The sequence below is a fragment of the Camellia sinensis genome, chromosome 3 (assembly GCF_055761805.1).
Source record: "Camellia sinensis isolate YWXY chromosome 3, ASM5576180v1, whole genome shotgun sequence".
In the NCBI taxonomy this organism is placed as follows: domain Eukaryota; kingdom Viridiplantae; phylum Streptophyta; class Magnoliopsida; order Ericales; family Theaceae; genus Camellia; species Camellia sinensis.
In genome coordinates, this window is record NC_138963.1 from 224,032,687 (window position 1) to 224,054,363 (window position 21,677).

Here is a 21,677-nt window from a genome sequence, read left to right on the forward strand (position 1 = left end):
TTTGTTTTATCCCTAAGCCTAAAACTGAAATTCTCGTCTGAGTGAAACAAGTTGTTGAAGCCCCCCTTCCCTTATGAATTTTTGTTTTATTTTTAAATACAAAAGTTCAAGCTCCCTCCATCCCATGAATTAGTGAATTACACAAAATTCTTTTGTACAAAATAACAAACAGCAAATTAATCTTAAAAAATTTCACCATGAATGTAAAATACTTGCCCACCAAAAAAAAAAAAAAAAAAATGTGGGAGAGACAAAAAAGAATTGGGAGTGCAATTTTATGAGAAAGCCTATTTTTTTGGCCTTTACTAGATGACCATAATTTTTTTTAAAAATATTTTGCAAAAAACAGGTTACTAAAAATGAAAATAACTAAAATTTTATCAGAAAGTCTTTTATTTATTTATTTATTTATTTTTTTTTTGGGGGGGGGGGGGGTCTTTTCTAATATTTTTTCAAAAAATTTCTATTCTTCTAGTTTTTAGGATGGACAAAGATGACTTAACATATTTTGACTCAAAGTTGAAATTTCTTTTATTAAAAATAAAAATAAATCTAAAAATTACACAACTTATAAGCTACAACTAAAAAAAGATGCTATAATGTTTATAGAAGATAATAGTTGAAGAAAAAGAAGGAAAAACGCGGCATGAAGTATAATTTAAGAAATATAATAGGTGTATCTATAATTATAAAAAAAATTAGGGAAGATGAGTGTAATTTACCCATTTTATTGCCACATTATTTCTGAAGTCTCCCCGACTCAAACCCCAGAGCCGAGAGGGAGAGAAGAGATGGGGATTCGTTTCGATCTGTTCATCTTATCAATAGCTCTACTGTCTGCACCTTGTCTATCCGATCTAGTCCTGTCCAAGGTTGATCGACGGGTATGTTTCCTTCTTTAGTTCTCTCATAGATCATATTATATTGTTTGTAATAAAAAAATAAAAATAAAAAACCACTCGATTTGGTTTCATTTCTTTCAAATCCATCCTCTTTTAGTTTTTTCATGTTCGATTCGGTTCAATTTAGTTTTGTTTTATTGCCCTAGAATGAAGATCGAACTCAATATGTTCACTTTCTTTGCAAGAATTTGGAGCTAATCGTCAGGGTTTATGGTTGTACTTGTTCATCTGTCTTTGTTTGGGCTGTGTTTGTGTGATAATACTTTTTAAATACTTGATCTACGATCACTTATTTGGGTTATTCGTAATGAATGCAGTTTGGTACACCAATACGTGCTCTCACATTAATTGGGATAATGTGGTTGAATTGAAGAATAATATTTGAATGCTTGCTAGTTTTCATGGATGTGCTTCGAAGGAGAAACATGGCCTCTCTTGGCCCCTATAAGGAAATTTCTATGCAAACAAACAAATCTTGCAAACTTACGCTCTTAACTGATGTGTCATGCTTTAATGAAACTTTGGAAACTGAAACAGGATGATATGATAGGTATTGCATCAGTAAGTAAGAAAAGTTTGTAAGAATTGTTAGTTTGTATAGCACCTGTTTTTTAGCTGAAATAAATAGTCTCTTTCTCATCTTAATGCAAAATATTTTAACAGAATTAATTTTTGTCTTTAATAGTTTAATTCTTCATTGAATTCTTAAGCACTTTATTTGTGTTGGTTCACTGAGAACCACCTATGCTGAATTAATGGGATCTATTTTTCTGATAGAGGGTTCGGGTTTGTTCAACTTGGATCCTTTGGCGACTGATAGAGAAGGATTGAATTAAAAGACATCTTTATTGGATTTTGGTTACTTGCGTACTTTTTTATACCCTCGCATTTCCAAAATGTCATTATCTTAAAACTTTTTACCTGGTGTTATCTTTTTGTTATGCCAAAATTGGAGCTCAAGAGATGTCACAATAGACATTCCTAGCTGTGACCTGACAAGCTGTTGAACAAAGTTCAATTCTCACTGCATGTTTTTTTGATCTGAGTTTCAACCTACCTCTACCTCTGATCCTTTTGTTGCAGGTTGATTTGACATCGCAAATTGTACGTATCACGTCTACATTAAAGGTAGGATCCCTCCTTTTTTCTTTGGCTCCATTATATAGGTTCTTGACATCACATTTTTTTTTTTCCCTTTTAGTTATGAATCTTCATTTTTAAGAAGTCAATTCTGTTTTTGAATTTTGAAACCACTATTTGTGAACTAATTTGTTGGCATTATTCATGATTCTTTCTATATAGGTTGAAAATTTGGGAACCGATCCAGTGTCAGAAGTTTTGTTGCCCTTCCCTGAACACCAGGCAAAGAACTTGGCATATTTGGCAGCAACAATTAATGAAGGAAAAGGAAAAGCAAAAAGTTCTGCTGCCAGTCTCCCTATTGAAGTTGCCCATCCTAAGGAGATGCCCCCAGGCCTGATATGGTATTCTGTATCTCTACCCAAGGGGCTGGGTAAAGGGGAGAGATTGACTTTAGATGTTCTGGCTGTTTTCACCCATGCACTGAGACCATTTCCTGAGAAAATTTCTCAAGCTGAAAATCAGTTTGTTGTGTTCCAGGATAGTGCATACTATCTTTCTCCTTATGCGGTCAAGGTCCAATCACTTAGTGTAAAATTGCCCTCTGATCCAAAACTCGAATCCTATACAAAAATAGAGAACACTGTGGTTTCTGGTTCGGAGATTAAATATGGCCCATATGAGAGCCGACCACCTTTCTCATACTCATCTATAATAGTTCACTTTGAAAACAATCAGCCCTTTGCTGTTGCTCAAGAGTTGGTGCGAGAGATAGAGATTTCGCACTGGGGTAATGTACAGGTGACTGAACATTACAACCTTATCCATGGAGGTGCCCAAAGCATGGGGGAATTTTCCAGGTATTCACATGTTTTCTTCATTTGTCTATAATTTTGGTGGTGTCTGTGATTAGGGGATTTTATTCTGCTATACTGTTTGAATACTGCAGGCTGGACTATCAGGCCAGGCCTCATGTAAGAGGTGCGTCAGCATTTAGGCATCTTGTTGCCAAATTGCCACCAAGAGCTCACTCCGTTTACTACAGGGATGAAATTGGAAATATTTCAACATCTCATTTATGGGTTGATTCAAAAAAGGTGAGAAATTTTGATTTATGCAGAGAAAGAAGTCTTCGTTTTTGTTTCTGATGTTTTACTCAAGTTTTCTCTTTAATTGCAGACACAACTAGAAATTGAACCCAGATATCCAATTTTTGGTGGTTGGAAAACTTCTTTTACCATTGGGTATGGCCTGCCACTTAAAGACTTTTTGTTTCAGACAGAAGGGAAACGTTTTCTGAATTTCTCTTTTGGTTGTCCAATTAATGATTTGGTCATTGACAATCTCATTCTGAAGGTAACATTTTTTTGATATTCTGTAATATATATCTGAATCCCCTCCTCAACAGTATGAAATTAGGTCAAAACTTCAAAAATTATTCTAGGAGTTGCATCAGGGATACCCTGGAAGTAGTTCTATGTATAGACTGTCACACATAGTTTTTGAAGGATTGTAATTTCATTGTTGCAATGTCTGCATTTTATTTAATTGAACTGATCTTATTACTTTTCTCTTTTCTTCTTTTTGTTTATTTTGGGAAGTGACCTCCCAATATGTAAAAACAAAGCAAGCTAGCTCTATATTGGAGAACATTTTTGTGTTTTTTTCTTCCTACTAAGCAACAAAAATTTGAGAACTGCATAATACTTTCCTTGCTAAGATGGCCCTTTCTTCAGGCATGAGAATCAATGATAATTTGTTTGTGCTACTATAATCTGGAAACCTTCTTCAAAATTGGGCTGCAAGCTGGGATGGGTTTGTGTTGCATTCAGCTAGTGCTTATGCTAAAGGTCGCCCACTCATCTCAAGCTTGGTCTAGCCTTATTGAAGCTCACACACACACATTAAATAATTAATTCGTTTTACCCATTTCTTTTGATATGTTTGGGCCAGCCTGAGAGCTCAATGACAATTGCAATAAAATGAATACTGGTTTCAGTTTTTTTTTTCCCCTTTTCTTTTGGTGTTCTTTTGTTGCAAAAGTTGAATTGAATTTGAACCGCACACTTTAAAGCTATATCTTGTTTGAATAACTATCTATCCTAATTTATTGATTTTAGGAACGACTATAGGTATACTGTATCTCTATCCTAATACATTTGTTAAATTTCATCACTACTGGTTACACTCTTGAGCTGCTGTATGATGAGTTTTGTGATTGTATTGACGTACCATTGAAGCCTTACAAGTATGAACTGCAGAGTGGATTTTGTTGAAAGTTATGTATCCATAGTGTTGACGTGGTATTTTTTGCTTGAAGGTTGTTTTGCCCGAGGGATCAAGGGATATTTTAGTTTCTGTCCCATTTCCTGTGAAACAGTGGCACGAGGTATTGATGCAGACAAAATTTTCCCACTTTCCCCTAAATGTTCTCTTCTATTTATGTTGCTTCTGGTTTGATGCAGACAAAATTTTCCCACTTGGATATGGTTGGTAGACCAGTGGTTGTGCTAGAGAAGATGAATGTTGTGCAGGAGCATAATCAGCATTTTCAGGTATTGCTTTGACTCCTATAAAATGTTCAAATGGCTAGCATACAGGATAATTAAGGTTTGAGAGTCCAACATACTTATGCTAAGTGTGTATATGTATACATGTTCCCATCAGCCGTAGCTATCATACATTAAATCCTCATCCTTTTACAAACTGGAAAATTTCATACAAATAGGGAATTTGGATGAGATAGAGAGATGCAGTTGGCATCTAAGTTACGTGGACACTTGCTATAGAGGAGCTGGTCCACGTTAGACATGTTTGACACTAATACTTCTTGGACACACCTAGACATGCGTCCCGTTTTTAGTCTGTGTCCATAATTTAGAAACAATTTCATAATTCCAGTGCTTGGCTAACACTTCTCATATGCTTTGCCAACCCTTAATAGGATCATTTCCCCGACATTCTAGAATATGGGATAAACACATCATAAGAGTCCAACCACTTTTTTGAAGGGAAAAATAAAAAGCAATTATTGCTGACAAAATTTTAACATCCAATGAATGCTTTACAATACAAGCAAATAACATAATGGTTAAAAGAAGAAAAGAGACTGGTAGTAGCAGAAAATTTTCCAAGTTGCATGAACAGTTATTTTCTGGAGATTCTCTGTCCATGCCTTCTAGTTTGGTTGTATCAATTGAATTATTTATGGGCCACCTATTTTTCTGCATCAGCTTTCTGAAAGTCCTCTAAGAGTTAAACCTTGCAGGATCTTGCCAAGAGTTCACAGCCATGCTATAACATTCAACCCATGGTCCACCAACTTTCCCTTTGTAATTAACCCAACTTTAAATTTCCTCCATTGTTACCCAACACTAGTTAGAATGCTGGATGTCAAAACACTACAACCTTTTTGACCCCTGGATGTTTAAAAATCTATGTTTGAAAGAAGCAGCCTTTGGCAAGTTAATTCTTCTTTGAACATAAACACATGTTTTTCTTGGAAAAGAACTTAGTATATTCTTACTATGATAAATATTAATTGCCAGAAACTGTATTTTTGTTTAGCAGTTCCAAAAAATGATCAATCATATCAGAAGTGGCAGTTTTCATACTTATCAGGAAAAAGAAAACAGCAGTTCTCATAGATTTTTGCCTTAGTTCTTCATTTTATTCTGAAGCAGGTGACAAGTGTGCACTGATTTAGTGATCATTTAAAAAGAGGGTGCGTACTCTCAGGAGTTGAACATTACTTAGTTCACATTTGATGCGTTACTAGTAGTAAAAATTATGCTGGGGCTAGATCGACAGCAACCAAGCAATAATCTTAAACTAGACAATTAAACAGGGACACTCAAGCAATTGTGGTACTGGTTTGAATGCCTCAAAAGGATGAGGACTTCTTTGGATCAACTGATGGTAACAGTTACAAAGCAAACAAAGTAAACAAAAGTAATTCCAAGATGAAATTACTAAAGTTCACAAAAGTTTACATTGATCCGAATTATAGAAGAAACTACTTCTAAACTAAGAAAGTTATTCCTAGATTATGCTAAGTCTAAAACTAAGTTGCTTGTGTTGTTGTTGATCCTCTCTCTGCAAATTCTTTGCTTTTATATCTTCTTTCTCTTTCTTTGGCCCATGATCATATGACTCTTTCAAACTTGCAACTTCTTAACTGCTACTACTGTAACTATCTCCTCACTTCCAAGCCTTCAAACATTACCAAACCTTCAACTCTTCCTGTCGAACCAACTCTCCTCCATGCTGCCACATGCCCCTCATCACTTTGAGCACCACATCGATAAAGAATAAGCCCCCAGTTGCAAGCATCATCTCCTACAAACCAGCCCACTAAGCCACAAACTGGTTGGTAACTGATCCATGGTTACTTCTACCACTTCATGCACACGATCACCTTCTTCATGCCACCTGTCCCTCCGATCAATGGAAGACTTTCACTCTGACTCCATTGCCATGTGTCATCACTCAATTAATCCACCTATTGATAGGAATTTTACGAAAATGGGTGCGAACAATGCCCCCCTCATTTAAGGTAAAAGTGAATTTTGCCTTAAATGATATAAAAGGCAAAACTTGGAACAATTCATATTTACTAAAATTCATAGACTATTTTGGCCATAACTGACAGGCCACAATCAATGAGACTAAATTTATGGTGCAAACAATACCCCCAACTCTTTAAGAATGGAATCACTCGTACTTACTAAAACAAGGTGTATGCCCACACTCATGACATTTAGCAAAAATTTTGAAACCAAAAGATACTAACATTTTTTGTGGAGTTCAACGTGGTCGTCATTATTCGAAGGTTCCTTGTTTAAGGTATCACTGCCATACTTTCACTTCAATCAATATTGGCAGTGGCTCTTCCAACAAACTAGTCGGCAAAATTTTTTTTTGCCCTTACTTTTGTCGATTTTGCATAATCAGTTAGTTTTCTGTTGATGCGTAGACATTAAACAACTGGCCATTAAATTGGCCTTCATGCAAAGTATAAATAATTAGTCATTAGCCATTATTGGTTGGCCTGGGTTATTTTATATGGTCATTTTTTATTCCATCAAACTTACAAGAATAAGATATTATTTTTGTTAACCAATTTATTAAAATCAATTTTTGATGTGAACCACAAACCCATGGTGTTTGTTGGGTAACAGAAACCATAACATCAAATAGTTTTAGAAAATCAAAACTTTTGACAAAATTAACCATGTCAAAAATTTCAAATTCAACAAATGTGGGTTGTTCATGATTTTTAGCCATGTTTGGCTTAAAATCATCCCCCCCCCCCCGAAGTAAATCTTCCCCATCATTTTGTGATAGATTTTCATCATTTTTTGTCAAAAGGGGCTGTTTTTCTTTTTTAGTCATTAATGGCTTGCCACTGTTAGCCATGTTTGGCAAAAAATCATGCCCCTTATACCCGTAGTTATGTTCAAAAGGGCCATGATTGAAAACATTTTGACCCCCATATCCATGTCCAAAAGGCTCTTGCTTGTCAACATGTAAAGGGGGTGCTGGACCTCTTGACCTTGGGCCATTACCAAATGGTTCATGGTACATGTCAGGCCTATGCACTTCAGGATATGCACCCGTATTCCCAAAATTATTGATTTCTTGATTTCCATAACCCACATTAGGAACTTCTTCATACCTAACATTTTCAAACCCTTGATTATAATTTTAAAAAACCACATTAGTTCTTGGCCTCATATTAGGATAACCATTAAATTCTGTGTTAAAACAAATTTATGTTTTCTACCTCTTTTTGGCCATATAGTGGGTTTGAAAAAACATTTGACCCAGGTTGGCGCCTAGGCTAGTTTCCTTGAATTTTAACATTTGGGGTTTGGAATACCTCATGCACTCTTTGTGAGGACCCACATTTAATTATTCTTAGAAGAAAATAAATAAGTAAATAAATAAATGAATGAATAAATAAATTAATTAATTTTATCCAGAGTTTATCTAATATATATATTAGTGTATAAGTTAGTTCTAAATTAATCCATAACAAAAAATATATATATATTATTAAGAAATTTTTTTTTTTTTGTGGGTATTCAATATTTATTGTTTATAATTTAGTTTAATGAGGATTCAACATAATAATTATACTTACTAAATACCTTAGTTGAAAACCTTAGTTAATTTAAGAAACCCACACAAATACAAAAAAAAAAAAAAAAAAATCAATCAGATTTTCGGTGACAGTGTTGGGTGACATTTGTATACATGCATGTTATTGTAGGATATAGGCCCTCATTACATCTCTTGGATTTAGAAAATTCGATTTGACTCAACAAAATGATTAGAAGAGAGAGAGTCTCAGGTGAGGAGTCCATGTATATATGCAATACATACAGTTTACATTTCCTCCTCAAACTGATTGGAGGGAATTCTATGAGCAAGTTAAGATAAATAGGGAGAAAAAGAAGAGTAGAAGATTAAGGAAGATTTTTCCTGCCATTTCATCAACTCATTTCAATCTTATTACTAAGAAACCCTTCTCAATTTTCTCATTCTTTTTAATTGTTAAAATTTTAGAATTTGTGTTCATAGCAAAAATTTAAATAAAATCTTGTTTATAGTCATGTAAATTTGTGATTTGTATATTAAATATTTGAAAGTTAGTTTAAGTAGCCTTAAAATCATGATATAATTGTGAAATTTGACTTGCATGTGTAGTTTGTGCCATTAGAGAGATGATTGAAGATTTTATATGGTTTTGATTATATAACTCTTAAATCTGCCAGAAGGTTGTACGAATTTTTAGACAATTTTATACTCAAAATTTTGAGATGATTTCTTCTACAAAGTTGTTGAGAATAATGTTTAGTTCATCCAGGATTTTTTGTAACAATTATTTGGGTTTTGTACGAATTTGTACAAAATTTTAACTAAATCTGGAACTATGGACAGATTTTGCTGTATGTTTGAAAAATCATTAAAAATCCTATATTAAACCAAATTTGGTAATTTCTAAATAAAAAATGAAATTTGAGAAGTCTAGTTTCATAATAAAATTTTAGACTATGGAATTGATTTAGAATTTAAGTATGGAATTAATTTAAGAAAACATAACTAACCTACCATTTTTTTAAAAAGAAAATAATTAGATTAATAATCATGACAATTAAGAGGAATGGCGGAGTTAATAGCATAATAATATAACAATAATTAAAATATTTCAACAATTTTAATAGTTTAGGTGACACTCAAAATCTCACCAAAGAGATTGTGAGATTTTATTGCCAACCACTAAGCTATGGCCATGGTTAATTTGAAAGCCCCCTAGTCAAATATTCAAGAATTACTAAGGATGCCCACACCCAGAGTTATATACCCAAGCCGTGACATCCGTGGTCTACCCTAAAGGAATGGTCTTCCAGGAGTATGTAACCTCCCTGCGTGCCACTCGCACATCCATCCTTCAAAGTTGAATACCGATAAGGGTTCAAATAAGTCCCTTGCCATCTTAGGGTTTCGCGATACAATTATGTAAAAATTATCAAAAATCAGGGCTCATCCTGAACTATCAGTATTAATCCTTAATTATTAATTTTGTATATGCCGTTAATCATTTTAGTTAGTTTTCAATAATTACAATTTTTTTAATCACCGTAAGTGTTATACTATTTCATTAAAATTCCCAACATAAAATATTACACATGTCATACAATAATTAATCAATGTACAAAATTAAAATAAACAATTAAATTAAACCATAGTATGAAATGATAGTTTTATATATTTAAAAGTGAACCATAATCACACATGCATGGACTACTAATTTACAAGATTTAATTAATTAGACCATCACAATATAATTTTAGTCCAAATAAATAAGTGAAGAAATAATTTTGGCTCCTCTCAATCTGCCTAGAAATTTTTAGAATATACCTTTTGTAATTAAAATTATAAATAAATTATTTATACAATTATAAAATTTGTGAGAATCTATAGAATATTCAATAAACATGTTATGGTCATTTTTCAGAAAGCATTTCCCAAAAATAAATTATAAATAATTTTGTGAAATTCCAAGAAATTTTATGATACAGATTTATCACAATTTCTTAAATAAATTCCATATTTAAATTTATAAATCAATTCCATAATCTAAAAATTTATTATGAATTAGACTTCTCAAATTTCATTTTTTATTTAGAAATTACCAGATTTGGTTTAATATAGGATTTTTAATGATTTTTCAAACATAGAGTAAAATCTGTCTATAGTTCCAGATTTAGTTAAAATTTTGTATAAATTTGTACAAAATCCAAATAATTGTTACAAAAATTCCTGGATAAACTAGACATTATTCTTAACAACTTTATAGAAGAAATTATCTCAAAATGTTGAGTATAAAATTGTCTAAAAATTCGTACAACCTTCTGGCAGATTTAAGAGTTATATAATCAAACTAAATATAATATTCAATCATCTCTTTATTGGTACAAACTACACATGCAACTCAAATTCCACAATTATATCATCATTTTAAGGCTACTAATAAAACTAACTTTCAAATACTTATACAAATCACAAATTTACATATGACTATAAACAAGATTTTATCTAAATTTTTGTTATGAACACAAATTCTAAAATTTTAACAATTAAAAAGAATGAGAGAGTTGAGAGGGTTTTCTTACTTAGTAATAGGATTGAAATGGGTTGATGAAATGGTAGGAAAAATTATATCTTCCTTAATCTTCTACTCTTCTTCTTCCTATTTATCTTAACTTGCTCATAGAATTCTTTCCGATCAATTTGAGGAGGAAATGTAAACTGTATGTATGCATATAAATGGACTCCTCACGTGAGGCTCTCTCTCTCTCCCCTAATCATTCTGTTGCGTTAAATCGAATTTTCTAAATCCAAGAGATGTAATGAGGGCCTATATCTTACAATAATATGCATGTATACAAATGTCACCCAACACTACCACCGAAAATCTGATTGATTTTTTTTTTTTTTTGTATTTGTGTGGGTTTTTAAAAATTAATTAACTGAGGTTTTTAGCTAAGATATTTAGTAAGGATTATTAAAATAAATTATAAATATTGAATACTCACAAAATTATTATTATTATTTTTTTTTATTAACAATGTTTTTTTTTTTTTTGTTTTTTGGTTATGGATTAATTTTGAACTAAGGCCAAGTTTGGCATGTCTTGAAAAAAACAAAAAGTCACTATCCTATTTAAGTTACATCATCTTATTTAAGTCACATCACCTCTCTAACACATCACTTCAAACCTAACCCAAACCCAACTCATATTTCATAAAAAGTCAAAAAGTGCACTTATTTAGATCATCCCAAACAACCCCTAACTTATACACTAATATATATATATATATATATATTAGACAGAATTTGGATAAAATTAATTAATTTATTTATTTATTCATTTACTTATTTATTTTCTTCTAAGAATAATTAAATGAGAGTTCTCACAATCTACCCCCTCAAAAAAAATTTCGTCTTCGAAATTAATTCGTACCTTTAGATTTGAAAAGTTGAGGGTAATTGGCACGTATCATATCTTTTTGTTCCCACGTTGACGACTCCATCTCACGATGTCTCCGGAGAACTTGAACCAATGGTATAGTTTTACCTTGCAATTTCTTCTCGTGTTGTTCTAAAATTTTGACAAGTTTTTCTTCAAATGTCACATTTTCATCAAGATTAATTTCCTCCCAGTTGATGTGAGAAGGGTCCGGCTCGTATTTCCGCAACATAGAGATGTGGAAAATTTTATGTACCCCAGCCAGTTGAGGTGGTAGAGCCAAATGATACGCCACCTCTCCTACCTTGTCCAAAATTTCAGAAGGCTCAATGAAGCGAGGTGACAACTTTCCTTCTTTCCGAAACGAACGACTCCTTGACGAAGTTGTATTTTTAGAAACACATGATCTCCAATTTGAAATGCTAAAGGTCTTCTCCTTTGATCTGTATAACTTTTCTACCTACTCTGAGCGGTTTCAAGTGTTTGTCAAATTAATTTCACATTCTCGGTAGTTTCTTAAACTAACTCTGGCCCTAAAAGAGGTGCTTTTCCGACTTTTGTCCAACATATTGGTGATCAACGAGGCATCCGCACAGAGCCTCATATGGTGCTATACCAATACTTGTTTGAAAACTGTTATTGTAGGAGAATTCGACTAGTGGTAAGTGTCTCTCCCAACTATCCTTGAAATTTATCACACAAGCTTGATACATGTCTTCTAAAGTTTGAATTGTTCTTTCTGATTGACTATCAGTTTGAGGGTGAAAAGCTGTACTAAAACACAACTCTATATCCATAGCTTTTTATAGACTTTGCCAAAATTGTGACATAAAACAAGGATCACAATCTAACACTATTGATACTAGTATTCCGTGCAACCTAATGATTCCTCGAATAAATAATTGACTTAATGATTCGAGTGCGTCTACTGGTCCTATTGGTAGGAAATGTGCTGTCTTAGTTGACCGATCAACCACAACTCAAATGGCATTGTGGCCTTGTGGCGAACGGGTTCCCGTTACAAAATCCATTGTTATGTGTTCCCATTTCCATTCAGGTATTGGTAAAGGTTGGAGTTTCCCTGTCGGTTTTTGATGTTCTGCCTTCACTTGTTGGCACGTTAAGCATGTAGATACGAATTGAGCAACGTCCTTCATTCCACTCCACCAATACTATCGCTTGAGATCCTGGTACATCTTGTTTCCTCCTGGATGAACCGCAAAAACTGAATGGTGAAATTCTTTAAGTACTACTCTCAATTTTTCAATATTTGGCACAAAAATTCTACCTAAATATCTTAAACTACCATCTTGGTAAAGCGTCCAATCCGGTGAAGACTCTCCCGACACTAATCGTGCCTTAATGAAGTCGGTCTCTTGATCAAATCTTTGAGCTTCCAGCACTTTGGTAAGAAGTTGAGGTGTTGTAACTATCGTAAACAATCTAACCTTTTCGTTTTGAGTCTCTGGTTGTAATCTAAACTCATTCACGATACTTACCATTTCCGATTCTTTAATTGATATGTTGGCTACGATCTCTCTTGTCTTTTGACTTGGTGCATCTGCTACAACATTAGCCTTTCGGGGATGATAAGACAAAATGAATTAATAATCTTCAGGATACTCCATCCAGCGTCTCTGTCTTATGTTCAAATCTCTGTGTAAACAAGTATTTCAAGCTTTTGTGGTCAGTAAATATCTCGAACTTTTTGCCATAATGTTAATGTCACCAAGTTTTAAGTGCATAGACCACAGTCGCCAATTCTAGATCGTGGATAGGATAATTTTTCTCATGGTTCTTCAATTGTCTTGACCCATAAGCTACTATCTTCCCGTTTTGCATTAACACACTACCTAACCCTTCTTTAGAAGCATCACAATAAACTGTGTACCCGATGTCATGTTCGGGTATGATTAGTATAGGAACGCTTGTTAGTCTCTTCTTGAGTTCTTGAAACGATTGCTCACAAGTCTCGTTCCATACAAAACTTTACCCTTTTTTTTTGTGTTAGGCGTGTCATCGGCTTGGCTAATTTGGAGAAATCTTGAATAAATCTCCTATAATAACCTGCTAATCCCAAGAAACTACGAACCTTAAATGTATTCTTAGGTTGTTTCCATTCTATTACTGCTTCTACTTTAGCAAGATCCACTGATATTCTTGATGTAGATACAACATGACTTAAGAATTTTACTTCCTTCAACCAAAATTCACATTTGCTAGCTTTAGCATACAATTGGTTTTCCTTTAGAATTTGCAAGGTGGCTGTCAAATGCTGCTTGTGATCTTCCTCCGATCGTGAGTAAATCAAAATATCGTTAATGAATACTACCACAAATTGGTCCAAATAAGGTGTAAAAATTTTGTGCATTAAACTCATGAATACTCTCAGCGCATTTTTCAAACCAAATGGCATTACCACAAACTCATAGTGGCCATAACAGGTTCGAAATGCAGTCTTTGGTATATCTTTTTCCTTGACACGAAGTTTGTGATATCCAGACCTAAGGTCAATTTTGGAAAAACATTTTCAAACCAAATGGCATTACCACAAACTCATAGTGGCCATAACGGGTTCGAAATGCAGTCTTTGGTATATCTTCTTCCTTGACACGAAGTTTGTGATATCCAGACCTAAGGTCAATTTTGGAAAAACATTTTGAACCGCTTAATTGATCGAACAAGTCATCAATTCTTGGTAATGGATATCGATTTTTAAAAGTGACTCAATTTAGTTGTCGGTAATCAATGCATAACCTCAAGGTTCCATTCTTCTTCTTTGCGAATAATGCTAGCGCTCCCCATGGGGATGTACTTGGTTGATGGAACTTTTTATCTAACAATTCTTGCAATTGCTCCTTCAGTTCCCGAAGTTCAACTGGCGCCATACGATGCGGTGCCATAGAAATTGGTGAAGTCCCAGGTTAGAGCTCGATCGTAAAATCTATGTCCCGTTTTCGGGTAGTCCTGGTAATTCGTTAGTGAAAACGTCAGTGTACTCGCACACTACATGGGGTAATCCTGGATCCTTTCGATTTTCGTCTATTGAAATTAAGCTTGCCAACCATCTAGTTAGGTGATAATGCCACCACGATTTGCGACATGTTGGAGTTGAAGAATCTTGTCTATCTCCTTTAAATTGAATTTTCATGCCATTCAGGGAGGATGTTGTCACTGTTTTTTGGTAATAGTTGATAATAGCTCGATGGACTGATAACCAATCCATTCTTAGAATGACGTCAAAATTAGACATTTTCATAACCCTTAGATCACAGATCAAATATGAGCTGGAGATTTTTAGTTCACAAGATTTACATACCAGATTTACTCGGGATTAACCACCAAAGGGTGAAGCAACATTCATAGCTACGTTTTGGGCTCCAAACCCGGACTTGATATACATGCAGTGGATATAAAAGAATGCGATGCTCCAGAGTCCAACAATACTTTAACCCAAGAATTCATGAGAATTAACATACTTTGAATTACTGATGGGTTACCAACATCTTCTTCTTCTTCTTGAAGAGCGTACATTCTTCCTATTGCTTATTGGTTAGTCCCTCCTAGTTTCTTTCCATCTCCATCTCCTTGTTGTTGTGTTCTTGGCTTGTCCGCATTCCTAGAGGCTTGTGGCTGCCCCTTGTTGGTTTGAGTGTGTTTAGAACCTTGTCCTGACTGGCATTTGTTGTATTGTTGTGCCACTTGTTGATCCATAAAATATTCCCCACCTTGAGGACACTCACTTTGACGATGCCCCTGTTTACATCTGAAACACTTTCCTTTCCACTCATTTATAGAGTGTCCTCCTTGTTGGTTTCCTCGATTCTACCTTTCTTGCTATTGCAACCTTCGACATAAGGTGTTGGTGCAGGATGGTTTTTGGTGTTTCGAACTGGACCTACTCTTCGTGATTGGTTATTGTTCCCTGATTGTTGATTTTGAATGCGTTCGGAATTTGCTAATTCACGTTCCACAATTAAAGCTCGATCCACCATTTGATCATAGGTGGAAAGTTGTACCTTAGTTGCACGAAGCGGGGGCAGGAGCGGGAGCGGGAGTGGGGGAACGTGGCTACTTAGAGGAGTCGTAAATTAGGAGCGCTTATATATTATTTTTATTAATTATATTTTATTTATTATAATAAATAATGAATAATAAATTATGTTAAAATAAATAAAGAATAAAAATTAGATTTTTTATAATAAAAATTAGATTTTTTATTTTAAATTTTTTTAACAAATCCGATAATTAATTTTTATTTTAACAATAGAAACTTCTTAGGTTGGGAGCGTCTCGGGAAGCTATATATATATATATATATATTTTAATGCACATTAGAAGTTTTTTTATAAATATTTTTATTTTAATATACATTAATTATTTTATTTATTTATTATATTTTTTAAATAATGTATTATTGTTAATTTATTTTTTTATTTTTAATTGATATATATTATAAATAAAAAATTATAATAAATAAGGAATAATAAATTATGTTAAAATAAATAAAAAGAAAAATTAGATATTTTATTTTATAATTTTTTTTATTATATATGGTTTAATTAGATTTCTTTTAAATAATTGGATAATTTATTTTATTTATTATATGTTAAAAAGTTAAGAAATAATAATTTATAAAAATTATTATATATGATATTTTAAGAATAATAATTAAATATTTTTTTATTACATATATAATATATGATAAATTATATTTATTATATATATAAATATTATATGATAAATTATATATATTATATATTATATATGATCTATCTAGAGACGAAGAGAGTGTGTGAAGAGAACAACGACAGAGATGAAAAGCAGAAGCAGAGACGAAGAGAGAGAGAGAGAAGAACAAAGAAAGTGACGAAGACGAAGACAATCGAGAGAGTGACGAAGACGATCGCGAGAGTGACGAAGATGATCGAAGCCCTTTCTCCTCTCATGTCGACATCGAAGGTTAGGGTTTCTGTTTGTCTGTCTCTCTTCCCTTTACGATCCCATCTTGCATTGAATCGCGTTTCTCTCTCCATTGAAACGCGATTCTTACACGTTTCTTACTAGGAATCGCGGAATCGCGATTCTCAGTGAGAATCGCCACCTAGTTGCGCGATTCCTGCAACTAAGAGTTGTACTGCAATCAATCTTTCTCTAATATCTGTGTCCAAATTCGATTTGAATCGTCTAATCTTATCCTCTTCATTTGTTACTTTTGCTGAAGCATACCATGAGAGAGCCTCAAAATGGTTTGCATATTGAGTAACTGACATTTTTCCTTGTTTCAGTTGGAGGAACTCTTGAACCATTTCTTGTCTTAGTGAGTTGGGAAAATATTTTTCCATAAACAGGTCTTCAAATTGCCTCCAAGTCAATGTCTCTACTTGTTGGGTACTTCTAATCATTTCCTACCAATGATCTGCTTCCACTTCCATTTGAAACACCGCTATGGTCACCCTATCTTGTTCATTTCAGATGTCAAAAGTGTCTAGTAATTTCTTAATTTGTCTTAACCAAGCTTTAGCTTCGCAGGGGTTAGATCCATCAAGGAATTTGTGAAGATGTAATTTTTCGAACTTTGCTATCATTTTAGATTTGTTGTGATCGTGATTTCACGGTGTTATATTGCCTACCCTGTCGGCAATTGTGCGTATAATCGGAGTGACATCGCCATTAGACACTCCATCACCATTACTGTTATTATTTCTTGTTCGTCCAGTCATTTTGCATGATCGAATTGTTGGTAATTCGTGACTTATGTATTTATTAATTTATTATCATCACAATTACTATATATATATATTTATATGCAAAGACAGTAATTAAAGATTTCATAAAAGGAAACTTCATTCATTAGATGGGACAAGTTATAGAACAGCAAAATACAAATAAAAAAAATAAAATACTACGGGCTTAATATAAGACAAATGATAGTCTCTACTAATCAAGGTTAATACAAATGATATTAGAGTTACCTACACCAACAACTTTAAAGCAATTTTTACACTGTAAGCTTATAAAACAATTAGTTAGCCTAGTTTGTAACTCCTCTAAGACCTCTAATCAAACAGCCATGGATAGTCCCTCGTCACAAGGATTTTCTTCTCCCATGTGGCTTGGAAAAGCCCCATGAATCGCTATAGCACCCTCACAAAAACAACAGTTTCATGCACAAAATGTCCCAATAGCTATATCGGTTCCTCTCGATAAATTCTCTAATATTTGAATTCCACCGATCCATCTGTCTTCACAATTCGATTTGGGTTAGGCATGACATACTGAAAACTCCAAATATCAAAAAGGTTGCCCATTCTATCAGTAAAGCCATTCGGGAAACGGCCTAACTAATACAACTAGGGATTTTCTTGCCTTAAAATCTAGACAGGTCCGATGTAAGCACCTACTCAACTTTCGGACTTCCAAGCACAGCTTCCTAAGGTAAAAATCCTAATATACACAAATGAGCCAATTTACAACCCATTTTGAACATTCCAATTTTCAAATGCAACCCCTATATCTCCAGTACTTTCGTCAATATTACCCTCTACGGATTCCTCCTCGGTGTCAAACTCAATCACAATCACCTCCATTGGGTCATACATAGGTGCAATTTCTTCGAATTCAGACTCAAACTCAGACTCAAGCTCATAGTCTTCTATTGTTGACTCCACTTCTTCACTTAGGTCAGACTCTATTTCATAATTTCCCACCAAATCTTCCTCGTGAGAGTTAACATCCAACGATCCTAGTGTCCTACAATTAAAAAAGTTTTGACTTAGTTATGTCATAGAAAATTACAAGGCAACATAAGGTTTTTGTAAAAAAATTTAATTACTACCCATGGCCCAAAGGTTCGAACCTAAGTTCTGATTCCAAATTGTGACACCCAAAATTTTTGGAACATCAAGAATTTAAATAACATAATAACTTATTAAATTAAAATTTTGACATCTTAAAGGGAAAATTTAATTTTCTCACACAGTCAAAAGTTTAACAACACGAAATTAAAAAAAAAATGAAAGTCCACATACAACATTAAATAACATCATAACATCCTAATACATAAGATAGTGAAATTTTATTTTGCTAAAATCTTTACTTCAAGTTAGTCAAGATTCTATATTAGCAATAGCACCAATTTCAGCTTCCATTTCTTCCTCGTCAAAATCTGACATAAAACGCCAGGGCAACAAAGGGTTGTTTTGGGAAGATGGTAAAAAGTGACTTTTTGGCTTTTAACCAAGCTTTTGGCTTTTTTAGACAAATGATTTGGGAAGTTGGTAAAAAGTAACTTTTGAATTTTTTTATTAATGTTTGTTTATGATGTCAAATCATAATAAAATGACCAAACTACTCCTATTTATTTAAAATATTTACAACTTTACTTATGTAACACATTTTGACCCATGAGGGGTAAAATTGTAATTTCACCGTTGGCTAAAAACCAACTTCCCAAATGAAAAAAAAGACAAAAAAGCCAACTTTTGACTTTTGCTACTAACCAAAAAAAGTGGCTAAAAACTATGTTGCCAAAACAACTCAAAATATATGCCATGAGTTTTGCGACACAGTAAGAAAACATAATTAACCTATCATTTTTTTTAAGAGAAAATAATTAGATTAATAATCATGACAATTAAGAGGAAATGATGGAATTAATAGCATAATAATATAACTATTAAAATAATTTCAACAATTTTAATAGTTTAGGTGATACTCAAAATCTCACCAAAGAGATTTTCTTACCAACTACTAAGTTATGGTCACGAAAGCTAAGCCTCATCACTCTGAGCACCACATCGACAGAGTATAAGCCCCCAGTTGCAAGCATCATCTCCTACAAACCAGCCCACTAAGCCACAAACTGGTTGGTAACTGCTTCAGGGTTACTTCTACCACTTCATGCACACAATCACCTTCTTCATGCCACCTGTCCCTCTGATCAATGGAACACTTTTACTCTGACTCCATTGCCACATGTCATCACTCAATTAATCCCCTTGTCAATAGGAAGTTTACAAAAATGGGTGCAAACAGTTACCAAATAGTTTTCACCCTCCAGGGTTGTTCCCTCCATTTAGGCACCTCAATTGCTATGTATGTTCCTTGAGATAAGTAAATACTGCCTTAAGTTTCGGTGTACCTTAATGTTGATAAATGTTCCTTGAATAGAATGATAATTTTCAGTTAATTGTTTCTCTTACCTTGTTCTGCTAGTGACATCGAATTACATATTTTGCTCAGTGGCAATTTTTTTGGTTTATTATTTTTTGGTTTTTTTTTCCAGGTCTATTACAAGTTCAACAACCTTTCATTGCTGAGGGAGCCATTGATGTTGATTTCTGGATTTTTCTTCCTGTTTGTTGCCTGCATTGTATATATGCATGCGGACTTAACAATCTCGAAGTCTTCTGCTTCTTACTTGGCAAAACTGCAGTGGGATGAGGTAGTGAGGATTTGATGTTGCTCATTCTAACTGTATTAATTAGTCTATAATATTATATACTTAGCTGTCCTTTTCAGGTTCAAACAGCTATTCAGCAGGTTCAAAACATCATCAATCGGTGTTTGACAATCCATGATAGGCTAGAAGCATCGTTACGTGATCTCTCCAGAACAGGGGATGTGCAAGCTTGTAAAGCAACTCGGAAAGCAGCTGACAGTTCATTGAAAGAGCTTTCCAAAGAATTGAAGCCCTTGGTTGCTTTCTTGCATTCCTCTCCGCAGGCTGCTCAGATATTGCCGAAGGTTTGGGTGCTACCTATTTGATACTCTCCACTATTTTAAAAAAAAAATAAAGTCCACTATGTGATGAGGTTTAATAAATGAAATTGAGTTGACTGTATGCCTCAAGTGAGTTGACCAGGGCTTTTCTTGTTTTGGTAAGGAACTGTTTTTGCTTGAGGTAACAGATAACATGATAATACACGAAGATAGCTAGAAAAACCCTATTGTTTGCCACATGCTTGTTTTATTTTTATTTATCTGGAACCCAAAATTTGTACTTCATGCATAGATTATTTATTATGCACATCATTCCTTCTATTTTTCGTTGGCATAAGTGCTGTTGAAAGCTTGTTGGCTGTTCATATAGGTGGAGGAGCTGGTTGTCAAGGAGAGAGAACTGCAGGAGAAGCTAATGTCAAAACACTCGACAGTGGTAGACAGTTATGAAAAGAAAACTGGGGGACGGGAAATTGAGAACCGGGTTGCTTTGATCCAGCAGAAACTCACAGCTTTGAGGCAGGAGGTTGAAGACCAGCTGGAAGCCATTGATTAGATCTAATATATGAATAAAATTAGTCTGCACTTTGTGTTTTGTTGGGCGATTTGTGAAATCAGAATTTTGTTGTGGTCTCAAGGATAGCTTGATGTGTTAGCCCCAACATCTATGGTTTTTGTTTTTGTTTCAATAGATTTAACTATAAAAAAAAAATATATATATATATATATATAGAACTGATTACTTATCCATCTGACTTGTATACATGTCCACCAAATGATTTTTTTGTTGGGGTAATATTCTATGACCAAATGATTTGATTGGTGGCTTACATTTCTGATATGACATTTTACTTATCAAATATATATATATATATATTATGGCATTAGTCTTTGATCTGAGTTGTCGTCTTTTAGATTGCCCACTAGTGAATTTCATCTCCTGTTATGTTATAATGTTGATTGTTAACGGTGGTAATACCTGTCAAACAAATTTAGGTACTTACGTGTACTGATTGTTAGTTGATATTTGCTATTGAATATACAAGTAAAACTGTAGTTAACAGCTTATTTTAATTGTAGTTTTATCTGTTGTCTTTTTTGTTCAATTTGGTTCTGGAGCACACAAACGTCTCCACGTGCCAAGCATGACTGTAATAGGTTGATTATGTTTTACTGTTAATGGTGTTCAATTCTCTTCTTCTCCTAGTTCAAAACTAAATAATCGATTTGTAACCTTAAACTACAAATAATAATAATAATAATAATTCCATAACTCCACCATAATTTCATAATAAAAATAGTAAAAAGCTTCTTTTCATAATTTCATAACTCCAACGTAATTCTATAATAAAAATAGTAAAAAGTTCCTTTCCACCATGAAGATAGACTGTTATAGATAAGCTTTGGCTGAGCGGTTTGTCGTGTAGCGTCGG

General features: G+C 33.7%; 1 protein-coding gene across 1 annotated transcript; it reads left to right on the forward strand.

Annotated features, from left to right (window-relative positions):
• The first annotated feature begins 369 nt into the window (after positions 1-369).
• LOC114313823 (Ribophorin I) lies at positions 370-21,074 on the forward strand. Its single transcript, XM_028260223.2, has 10 exons — positions 370-884; positions 1,986-2,030; positions 2,205-2,842; positions 2,932-3,079; positions 3,162-3,338; positions 4,303-4,371; positions 4,448-4,537; positions 19,808-19,966; positions 20,044-20,268; positions 20,615-21,074. The coding sequence occupies exons 1-10, from the start codon at positions 708-710 to the stop codon at positions 20,798-20,800; spliced, it is 1,914 nt and encodes a 637-aa protein (XP_028116024.2). The 5' UTR covers positions 370-707; the 3' UTR covers positions 20,801-21,074.
• The last annotated feature ends 603 nt before the right edge of the window (positions 21,075-21,677 follow it).